At 32.0% G+C, this 11,363-nt stretch overlaps 2 protein-coding genes across 3 annotated transcripts; both read right to left on the bottom strand.

Annotated features, from left to right (window-relative positions):
- Positions 1-5,496: 5,496 nt before the first annotated feature.
- On the bottom strand, positions 5,497-8,769 carry LOC119635760 (V-type proton ATPase 16 kDa proteolipid subunit). Of its 2 annotated transcripts, none has more exons than XM_038030760.1 (4): positions 8,663-8,769; positions 7,713-7,918; positions 5,796-5,985; positions 5,497-5,725 (listed from the first exon to the last, which is right to left on the bottom strand). In XM_038030760.1, the coding sequence occupies exons 2-4, from the start codon at positions 7,792-7,794 to the stop codon at positions 5,521-5,523; spliced, it is 477 nt and encodes a 158-aa protein (XP_037886688.1). In that variant the 5' UTR covers positions 7,795-7,918; positions 8,663-8,769; the 3' UTR covers positions 5,497-5,520. The 2 variants fall into 2 exon arrangements, with proteins under 2 accessions (XP_037886688.1, XP_037886689.1); XM_038030761.1 differs by having other exon boundaries at positions 7,713-7,873; positions 8,663-8,767.
- A 622-nt stretch (positions 8,770-9,391) lies between these two features.
- On the bottom strand, positions 9,392-11,305 carry LOC119635786 (SET domain-containing protein SmydA-8). The gene is made up of 4 exons (XM_038030790.1): positions 10,869-11,305; positions 10,545-10,796; positions 10,195-10,475; positions 9,392-10,128 (listed from the first exon to the last, which is right to left on the bottom strand). Exons 1-4 carry the CDS (start codon positions 11,216-11,218, stop codon positions 9,392-9,394), a joined length of 1,620 nt encoding a protein of 539 aa, XP_037886718.1. The 5' UTR covers positions 11,219-11,305.
- Between the last annotated feature and the right edge of the window lie 58 nt (positions 11,306-11,363).

The raw sequence follows: 11,363 nt of genomic DNA, 5'->3' as shown, positions 1-11,363 counted from the left end.
TAAGACTAAACTCTTAAAAGCACTAGCATCTAAGGCTATCGGCTTTTATTAAAAACTCTATCGCACTTGAGATTCGAACCCACGACCATTGACTTACTAGTCGAGACTCTTGCCTACTCGGCCACTCAGGCGGATTCTAACGAGTTTACTATGCTCACTCGTTTGCTAACGGAATTTGCTTCTAGATGATGTTTCGAAACAAATTAAAGTAGTAGTAGTTTTCATGAACAACCGTCGCTTAAGTGTAAAAATATGACTAATGTCAGCTTTCTTTCGTGGGAGGCGCATAGTTCTGTTTTGATGTAAAATATCCGTCTAAGCGCGTAACTGATCTGTAATTTCGAAAAAAGCCATTTACCGACAATTTACCTTTTGCTCATCGTACTATATGTTTATGCGATGAAAGCAAAGATTCGCTGATTATCTTTTTTCACCTTTTCCAGTTTTGTTACTACAAAGATCTCTCGAAAACCGCTAATCTGATTGGTGTTAAGCCTGTCATTGAGAAAATAATGCAAGATTGCGGCCAGAAATATATATACGAACTACAGACTTATCGCGAATATTATTTTGAAGTCTTGGATGATGAAAATTTTATAAAATTGCCGCTTAAATAATGTAATGGATTTGTATGTGTGTATGTAATTAAATTGATTCCTTTTGCTAAATATTTTAAACTCGAAATAAAATTAAAATACTAAATGCACCGATGAATAAATTTGGCTTGATTTGTAATTGAAGTAAGTATAAGCTAATACTAGGATTGCGGGAGCGGGTCAATGTGACTTATTTACGATTCTATTGCTTGTATATTTGGAAAAACTAAACAAATATTTTTAAATATATTGATTTTTCATCGAATTATGAAATGTATACAAATGCTAATTCTCCTCCCTTCCCGGCCACTTAGAGCTATCGCTATTTTGACGGATGCGACTCAAATTCACTCATTAAACATTTTCGAAGAAACCAAGTTCTAACCATAGTAAAACCATATACAGATTCATTCTGCTTTACCTGCCTACGAAGTTGGCGACTGGCGAAAAGGATAGTAATCCTCAGAGCATTTAACAAGTGAAAAGGGATTAGCTTGAAGAGATCATAATGAAGGTACGTATTGGTAACTCGCTTGAGATAGCACAACCAAGCCAAATGCGTCGATTCAGGCGAATTGAATTGTAGCACGAAAGTAAGTGAATACCTTTGTTCTATCGCTGTAATGGTAAAAAATCGAAGCGATCTTGAATTACGGGAAAAATGATGCAAACAAGGAAAATGAATCGGATATCGAACCTTATGCCTCTAATACGGAAGCTCAGTTTTCTAACTGAAAATGTATGAAGCGATCGTGACTGCTGTATATCGTGTTTTTCGGACTATAAGACTCATTTTAAATTTATGAGATGAGTTTTAGAAAAATATATTTTAATCTTAATTTCGCATAAAAATTTTTATTGATTCTTAACAAAGCAATATTCAGTTCATCTACCCTTTCGGTACTATCACTCGTCTCTCGAAAAAATATTTTAATATTACCTGTAAACCATATCACGCACCCAAAATTCGAGTCCCTTTTTCTATATAAAAAGGTGAATCTGATGGTGCGAAAAATACGATAACTTCTTGCAAAACAGGCTGTTTCCAGGTTTTAAAACCGAAAGTGATCTTAATGTTGGAGTTGGATTTAATCTGCTGCTGATGGGACATCGTGGATTACATTGAAAGATGGTGGAAGCACTGGCAGACTTCCCGGTCTTACTAAATTCAAAAGCGTTTCAGGGCCGTTCTCCTACGCTGGAAGAAATATTAAACTTGCTACTGCAAGGAGAGCTCTTACTTCAATAATCTATGATGGAATACAGAAGATCATGCGCTGATTTCGAAACTTGCAAAGTTTTGAAAAATAATCATAATTACGAGCCTTTGTAGTGATTCTTGTACGCGTGGGCAAGATATTCAAAGTGTTTGTATTAATGGTCTAAGCAGTGGGGAACTTCTTTCTTCTTTCTCCCGAGCAGTTAGGCTTGTTATAAACCTGTTGCAGACATAATAGTCGATGAGCAATAGTTCTCAGGTAAAGCCAGGTGCCCATTTGCTCAATACGCATCGAATCAGCAACATAAATTTGGCATCAAATTATCGCTAACTGCGGACGTTACGAGCAAGAATTTTCTAAATGGTTTTCCCTACTTGGACAGGAACGAAGCCAGCGGATCAAATATTTCCTTGAGCGAATATGTTGTATATAAGATCATTAAGCCATATGTACGTTGTGGACAAAATATTAACGCAGACCATTTTTTAAAAGCTTTCCACTTGCAAAAAAGTTCCTTGCTTGGAACGATCGGGACAAATGGAGAAAGAGTTAGCTAAAAGTGCAAAAAATGCAAAGTGCTAAGGGTTTTTCTTCAGTACGCAGTGTATAGTAAGTCCAATGAAAAACTTCTATTATTGAGCTCAAAGCATTGAAATGTAAAAATTGAAATAATTAAAAAATCGGAGTATCGCTATATATTACCAAATGGGGCGGAACCTCTGCGGAGCCAAAGCAGGCTCCTGCAGATGATCACTTTGCGTGTAAAGAGGTCACTTGAGTAAAAGTTTCCAGAGAATAAATGCACTTTACAGTTGGCTGAACAACTAAGAGCTAACCATCAATACGAAAATCCGTAAAATAAAATAAAAAAATCTGCGGAAAATGTATTTTAAAAACTGCATATATATTTGAACACTGTTTTGAATAAAATTGTTTTAAACTAAAATAAAAATCTTCAATATTGATTTTTGAGTCAAAATAGGTATATATCCAACATACGGCAATCTAGTGTTTAAGACATTAAAGAAATGTATATTGTTAAGTTACAACTTTTTTTTGGGTACAAAATTACAATATTGAAGTCACAAATGTCTATGTCGTCTTAATTTAACTTCTGATTAAATTGATTGCATGTTATAATATATCAATATAGCGGAAAGACATCGGAAATTATTTTGTGGAAGCAATGCATGCATGAAATATTTCCCTTTTAAGAGTTTCTAACCGAACACAGGAAACAGGAAACTCATATAGTATACACGCTCTAAGCTTTCTAGAGTCTAACGCTGTTTTAAATTTATGTTGGAGAGCGAGGTTGATGATTTTAAAATATTTCATCTTCTTTTGATTTCATGGAAAAAGAGTACCTTCGAAATGAGTTCACATGATATTTGGCACTTGAGACACCTCAAGCAATTGCATTGCCTTTCATCAATGACAAATATAGAAACGAATGGATAATTGTTGGTATTTTCAATTTTTTTTTTGTTTTTTTTTTTCAATAACTCTAAAGGTAGAACTACTTTTAATGATATCTTCCGAAAATTTCATATATAAAAAATTGAATTTTCAAAAAAAATCGTATCAATATCAATAATGTGTACGTCTCTCTCTCCTGCGGGGGGAATCCATATTATTGATCGGTGCATCTAATACTATTATACTATTTGTTGTTGGAAATTAGAAATGATAATTTTATTTTTATTCATTCTCATATTTTTCTTATATTTCGCTGGATCTTATTGCAAAAGTACACTTACAGTACAAAAGAAAAAAATAAATTTCTCGCACAAATGCATAATACCCTCAACGTGTTGTCTTTTCGCTTATGAAAATGGACCGTAATCAATGAGAAAGCGGGTGCACATATTTTAATATCAATTTATGAAAACAAAAAATTACTAACCGAGAAAATATAATACTACACGTTTTAAATGTTGAACACTTACATATTTTCAGCATCATAAATATGTAAAGCGAACAACGGCAGGTGTAGTGTTGCAAACGGTGTTTTCATCATTGATTAGAGCCATTTTCATTTTATCCGCAAATAAATTTAGTTTTTTTTTTCTTTTTTTGTTTAGTTTGTGTTTGAGTTTTTTTTTTCTTCTTTTTTTTTTTTTTAAATTTTTTTTTTTTTTTATTTTTTTTAAACAATTATATTACAATTTACTACTATTGCAAATACATATACACCGTATCTACATAGATTTCTTTTATACATAACAAGAAAAAGAAAGTGAAAATGTGTGATTTCGTCTAAAATACATAATTATTTATAAACACAGTGAGGTGAATGAGCTAATAATTAAAACAAGTTCTTTTCTCTCATTTTTGACACCTGCTTATACGAGAACACGTGCAGTTCTGTAATTTCTTTTCTTTTTTTTTTTTGGTTGTTTTACTATTTATGCCAACACTGTAACGGTTTATGTCAATGTTTTATGTAGTTTTCTTTTTCCTTGTTTTTTTTTTTTATTTATATTATATTTTTTATATATATAAATACCATTTTTAAATCTTATCACAAAAGAAAAAAATAGTTATAATTATTATATAATATTCTTAGAATTGAACAATAATTAAACGTAAAATATATGTATAGGACTTAGTTATTTATATAGTGTTTATATGAGGATGTGTGTCTGTGTGTTTCCAGTGAGTGCCTTTTTATTGCTTATTTTGCATTAAGTTGTTTCAGATCAAAAAAAAATTAATTAATTAAGCTATACAAATAACTATATACTGTAGGTAGCGAACAGCATAGCTATACTCCGATGTATTCTTTTAAACTTTTTTTTTTTCTTTTCTTTCCTTTTTTTTGTTTTTTTTTTTTGTTGTTTAGAGCACTTTAAATTGTGTTATGGATTCTTGGCATATTTGTCGTAACAAATGTTGCGGCATTCCCGCTTGTTGGGAGTTTTTCCTCTGGAAAGGATAGAAACAGCTTCTCTTTTTTTTTTTTTTTTTTTCTCTTCGTCACTTTACAGTTGATCGATGATCTCTTTGATTTTATTATCGATTATGATTAAATATGCTTAATGCTCAGTGTTTTGTTCAATTTTCCCTATTCTTATGAAATAACAAAATTTAGGTACAATCATAACAGAAATTTAATAATTGAATTTAATACCAAAAAGCGCGGACAAATTGAAGGAAAAATATATGTAGAAAAGGCAAATATACAAAAATCATCATTAATGCGATCTTCCCATAGAAACACCATTTCCTTAACAACAAGTCAAGGAAATGCATAGTAAACGAAGAGTATAGAGCAACAATACTTTTAAGAAACTCCTTTAACGCTAATGTATGTGTATAGTTCTTTGTTCCTCTGAAGAAATGTGTATTGTTTTTTTTTTTAAATATTGACAAATATGAAAAGAAGAAATTGCGCATATTTTTCATACATAAACGTAATAATAGACTTCACTTTCTGGTTTTGAAATAAAAAAATGTTGCGAATAAATTCTTCGTTTGCTTTCTGTGTTTTGGCTGTGACTGCTTGTTTTCTTCTTGCTGATGATAAACGCTTTTTAACTAAATTGTTCTTATTATTTTTTGATAGTAATATGTATTTTTAGTGGTTATTATTGAAATTGTTGCGTTTTTATGTATATTTATATATGTAATATGATTATTGTTGTTGTTTTTAGATAATTTTGTGGGGTTTTGGTTGTTTTCTTTTCTTTTGCTAAATTTATTTATTTTGTGTACAAATAAATGGCAACAATGAGACCATATAGACCCAGTACTTCAGCGAAAATAAGTATCAAAATCATACCGACAAAGAGACGAGGCTGTTGAGCTGTACCTCTAACACCAGCATCACCCACAATTCCGATCGCAAAACCCGCGGCTAGACCGGAAAAACCGACAGCCAAACCAGCGCCCAGGTGAATGAAACCTCTACAAAAATGATAAATTTAATTAAAAGTATACTATACCGTATTTAAAGTCATATAAAGGGATGCATTACTTATATAGTGAATATTTGGAAGGCTCTTCGAGGGCACCAGCGATGAGTACGGCGACGACCAGACCGTAAATGGCAATGATACCAGCCATAACTACAGGAATGATCGATTTCATAATCAATTCGGGTCTCATCACCGACATGGCAGCGATACCAGTACCGGACTTAGCGGTGCCATAGGCAGCCCCCAATGCTATCGATATGTAGGAAAATAATTTACATGTTATTGAAAGTCATTTTAACTGAATTAGCTTTTCTACCTCAAACTTTTTCCTCAACAATTTTAATAAAACTGGGTTCATATTTTTTTTCTTAATTAATTTGTAAGGTCTATTGCTTAGATATATAAAGGCTACATAAAGGCGCAGTTTTATCTTTCTCTGAAAATACCTGAACTGTTATAAAATAGAAACGGGAAATGTTTGGTTATGAAAAGGTTTTATATATTAACTTTGTTACTTTGTTTGTTGAAGTGTGATTTCTATCCACTTACTCGAAAAGTGTCAAACCCTCATACATGGAAAACGTACAAAATTATTAATTATGACTATTTTAAAATATTTAACCAGTTAAGTCCACATAAGGCTCTTTGTTAATGTAGGAAGGGAATTAGAAAGGTAGGTTAGTCATTTAAAAAAACCATTTTTAACCAATTGTCAGTAATTTTACTTTTTTATATTATCATTTATTGGTTCGTTGCTCAAAACTTAATTAGTATTGTAAACTATAAGACGATGACGAAGAAAGCGGTAACATGAAACGATATGCTTGATTTGCTTACAAAAAGAAAATAAAAAAACGGCCACAAGCAGACTCTTCTTATAACATTCTGCGTGGGATTAGCCCCTTCCTTTGAACTACAAAAACAAATGGTCAAATCTGACACAAAACTGATGTGAGACAACTTTAGAATTAAATAACAATACCATATTATTTCATCCAAAGATAAAATAATTTTATTATTCGTCTTCAGTACCTCTAGTTAAACTTATAAAGCAAGTGGGTGTGGCCATTAGCAATACTTTTATCTAACTTCGTTAAATTGATTAGAACTAAAAAGTAGTTAACAACTCCTTGTTTAGGAATAAAAAGATAATAGGCGGCCCTTTCATTTCACCTTTTACTTTACTCTCAAAACATATTAAAAAATTAACAAATTTTCTACTGTCGTAATAAAACACTACGATCATTTGCTTCCTAACTTCTGACCACCCAGTTAATCCTTATTTTTTGTTTCTAATTTAAAATTAACTGATAAGTGGGATATTTATTCTTCGAAAATTATCTTAACACAACATGTGATGATAAGTCCTTGGTATGTAATTGATTATATTGCACACTACGCACATATGTATATATATGTACATATGTATATATATATGCATGAGATAAGAAATTTGAGACAAACTTATAGGAAAAATGGAAACTTTACCCAACCTAATCATATCATAATTTTTTTATAATGATGGCAACTCTAACTAAACTAAGTCTTGTGACTTGTTAGGTGAACGAAATATAAGTTATATTTTTTCTGCACACACGGAAGGGAAACTTACATAATTTTCTTTCATTCAATTCAAAACAAAACCCTACTGTTTGAAAAACGTTACCAAAATCATATACAGAAGCTACAAAAGAAGCAGATATCGTAATCTTGAATACTACTAACTACTTAATTAGTCAAGTCACGCGCATACTCTATATCAATGACACATTGCGTACATGTTTGTTCATACGTGTACATAGGTATATGAAAGTCACGAATGTAGTGGTACTAGGATTTCTTCTTTTAACAACCTGCATCATTACCCCTTTAAATTTTCATTTTAATGAAATTTTTCTGTATCTTATATCAAATCTATTCCTTGTTGCAATATCATCTTTTAGAATATTCACATATTTTAATCGTATATTACTTACCACTGAATATAATGGCTGAGGCAGCCCCCATCACACCGAAAAAGGGTCCATAAATTGGATTATCGCTTGCTGTGTCAGCCATTTTTTGTTTGTGTTTATATTCAAATTATAGTTTACTATAGAGCGAAAAATACTTCTTGGTTTTATAAAGTTTTGATGTCCTGGTAAAATTTTATCACCGTGTATTGTTAGTTTTAGCTATTTTTCTGTAGAAAAAAATTGCAATTTGCTTTTTTTAGAGGAGGAGCTGAATATCTTCTTTGGCAATTGTTCGTTCACTTTTGATTTTCTTTTTTCTTTAATACGAATTTATAAAACAAGGTTGCCACAGTCTTAAAATGTGTTTCTGTTTGCACTATATGTGTAGCACGAAAAAAGAGAGGCAAAATGGAAAACCCGTTAAAGCTAAAAGATGAGATGAATGTCAAACAACTTTAATAAAATATGAAGATTTACAATTAAATTACGTAACTAATCAAACTTTATATATCGTCAATCGATTACTAAGCGATTTTTGCTACTAGGTGTTTTATCTCCTAGTATTCACATATTCACATGCAGGCGCCGACAATGAAATGCTTGTAATTGTGTATGTACGTTTTACGTCTGTGCGGGCTAACATATGTAAATCTTGCAAATGTTGTAAAAAACACACATATACACATGTATTTATATATATATATATATATATATCTGAAATGAACAAGTGTTGTACTGACTTTGAAAAATTTTCTCTAATCATTTATTGAAATATTCTTTATTAGAATTTATTTGTTTTTCGTCTGAAATATTTATTCTAGAGTTGAAAAAGTTTAATGAATACATCCCTCTCCTCCTCTATGTTAAACAAAAAAAATTATGTCGTGGCAAACGAAGGAATTAACCATTCGTTGCCTATTTTAAGGTTTTAAACTATTTTCAGCAAACATAAACCACACAATTTCACTCACTTCGTTTTAGAATTATTGTTAATAAAATTGCTGAATGTCCCGAATCCTTTATTTTCTTAGTAACTATTTAGGGAGTTCGCTAAGCAGGCTTAGTTGGTAACTGACTGGTAGTGATTTTTACTTGTTTTTTCTTGTGAATTCGTGTTTTTCACGATAAGTAAGGCAGTTGTCACATTTATACAAGCACACTAGGTATAGGTTTCTCTTTTACTCTTGGCTAAACCAAGCGTGAAACACTGTTTACATCACTTTTTTCATTTGGTCATATGACTTACAAAAGTTATTCTTTAAGAACAAGCGAAGGTATTGGCTGCGATTTGTACTAAGCTTTGGTAGCCAACCAATCAGGCTGATTGTACTGAAATTTCACTTTGACAATATAATAATAGTTCACAATAGCTTTTGTCAAGTTTTTAAAAATATTTAACTTGATTGTTAGAAAATTAACTATTAAGACATAAAAATCGTTTATTTAAAAATATTTGTCAAAGGTTTTTGCTTCAGTTTTTTTTTTCATTAATGACTAATCAATCCATAAGACATTATTACTATTGCCAATATTTTTCGTGTTAGAAACGGTTATGGTATTTATTTACTTTAAACTTTAAGTTTTCTATTAAAAAAAAAAAGAAGAAAATTTAAAGACATTGTTTTATTTTAAGATATAAAACATTAAACATTAAATAAATATGAAAATTTATATCTTCAATGCATTTGTATGCATATATATCAATAAACTTTTAAATTGCTTTTCTCGATCAAAGATTTTACCTCTTCAATAGACTTTACAATACAATCATTCAATTTACTGCCAGCTATGTTATCCATTTCTTTCTTCAATAAGTGGGTGGCTAACGAAAGATGTTGTAGGGCTTCTTCCTGCAATGCTTTTACTTCATCTAATGTCTTGTTCTCCATAGCAAATAAACGTTTAGACTTCTCAACTAAAACTGTATGCATTTCATACAATATTATGCTTACATAGATTGATAAACGTATTGTACTTGGATCGAGTTTTCTACAAATATCGTTCAGTTCTTTACACATATCCAACTTTTTCTCTAATAAGGCGTTGCTAAGTTGATTTATTGTAAATCCTGGTTCTTTGCCATATAATTGTATTAGAGTATGTTTGAGGCTAAACATATGATAGTGATGATTATGTAGAAACGTGCCCAGCTTGTTCATTAAATTTTCCACCTGCTTGATGCTTGGCTTCTGGGCTAACAAAGTTTCAACTTCTTCGGTCATTTGTGTTAGCAAATAACGTACCTCTTCCCCGTTTATGGTTATTGCACACTTGTCGCAAATCCAATCGGTTTTACTATTAAGAGGATCTTTTGGTAATTGTATGCCATCACAGGGCTCTTCTGTAGCGCTCACACAATTCAAAGCACTGAAATACGTTCCTAATTCAGTGGGGTCACTGCATCTTTCACATTTGCAATGGAAATGTTTGGTTATGGCTAAATGTTCATTACGCATGTGGGTGTTCCATAAAATATTAGAATACATAATTTTAAGATGTTCACCTTTCTGAATAGTACGTCCAGCTATAACAGATATTCGAAACCCATTGTGCCGGTCAAAGGAAAAATAACAATTCGGTTGACAAGAATGTTCCATCATACAAGCAGTATAAAATAAACCACTAAGCTCAATTCCCGTAGGTAGACTAACACACATATAATTCGTTTCAATAATACCGCAAATCCGTCGTAATAACATGCCGTCATATTCGCTAAGAAATTTCTGCGTTGGTTTTAGAAGGAAATTACTGTTTAAATAGGAAACTATACGTTCTTCAGCATCTCTAAAGGAGAACGGAAATGCAATAGTCGTGCAACAGTACGATACACCCCTAAAATAAAAAAAAACTTACTCCTGAAGCTCCGTACCCTTCCGCTCTTCTTCATGGCTTTGCATATCTAGTAAATCGTGCCATTTTTTAGGATTTTGCTTCTGAAGCATCAAGCACTTTAAAACCAGTAAAGCATCGGTCCGATAATAGTTACTTAAGCAATCTTCTTTTTTAGCTGGTCCGGGGCCTAAGGACAGAATTTTGCATTCTAAACCATGAATATTGGGATCTTTCAGACCCAAACATCTAGGCGAGCAAGCGGGCCAGTGGCATCTGTACAAAAAAAAATTAATGACAATCAGAGTATTTTCATTATGGATTTTTATTTATGGATTTTCAAATTACCTGGGACATCGTCGGGTGGACATGTGGCAGGGTGTAAAGCAGCCGACGCATGGCATTACAGGGGTCTCTCGTTCTTGTTCTGACAAATACCACTTAGGGCCTACAACAAGAGGCTCTTCGATAAATATAGTTCCGTCGGCCTGAATATCTCGAGTTGCCATAAGATAGCGGCCTAAAATATCATCCTTAGCTATGCGAAATGGACGACATTCTTTTTTATGCTGCTTCCAGTGTTGGCGTTGATGTTCTGTGCCACAATATTTAACCAATTTACAGGCAGAACAGAAGTTTTTCGCAGGCACTAAACAAACGGCACAAACGGGTTCCGTAACTTCGGCTTGAGACATCATTACTTACTTTGAATTCTTCTGCGATTTAAAAATGAACTTTAGATGGATTTTAGAAATCGTTTCGTTGAAATATTTTTAGATTAGTACTGAAGCTAATTATGTGTGTTTCTTATGTATTCTTTATGGATATTTATATTTTTTGCTT

The sequence above is a fragment of the Glossina fuscipes genome, unplaced genomic scaffold, assembly GCF_014805625.2.
Source record: "Glossina fuscipes isolate IAEA_lab_2018 unplaced genomic scaffold, Yale_Gfus_2 27, whole genome shotgun sequence".
In the NCBI taxonomy this organism is placed as follows: Eukaryota; Metazoa; Arthropoda; class Insecta; order Diptera; family Glossinidae; genus Glossina; species Glossina fuscipes.
Note: the sequence above shows the minus strand (reverse complement) of the source record. Positions and strands in the feature narration are given on the sequence as shown.

What these genes read in the sequence shown, in the direction of transcription:
- LOC119635786 (XM_038030790.1), bottom strand. Translation starts at nt 11,218, where the DNA reads ATGATGTCTCAAGCCGAAGTTACGGAACCCGTTTGTGCCGTTTGTTTA. An exon ending in TCCACCCGACGATGTCCCAG is followed by an intron (nt 10,797 to 10,868) that starts GTAATTTGAAAA and finishes TTTTTTGTACAG; the next exon opens with ATGCCACTGGCCCGCTTGCT. An exon ending in AAGGGTACGGAGCTTCAGGA is followed by an intron (nt 10,476 to 10,544) that starts GTAAGTTTTTTT and finishes GTTCTCCTTTAG; the next exon opens with AGATGCTGAAGAACGTATAG.
- LOC119635760 (XM_038030760.1), bottom strand. Translation starts at nt 7,794, where the DNA reads ATGGCTGACACAGCAAGCGATAATCCAATTTATGGACCCTTTTTCGGT. An exon ending in CTCAGCCATTATATTCAGTG is followed by an intron (nt 5,986 to 7,712) that starts GTAAGTAATATA and finishes ACATATCGATAG; the next exon opens with CATTGGGGGCTGCCTATGGC. An exon ending in TCCAAATATTCACTATATAA is followed by an intron (nt 5,726 to 5,795) that starts GTAATGCATCCC and finishes TCATTTTTGTAG; the next exon opens with AGGTTTCATTCACCTGGGCG.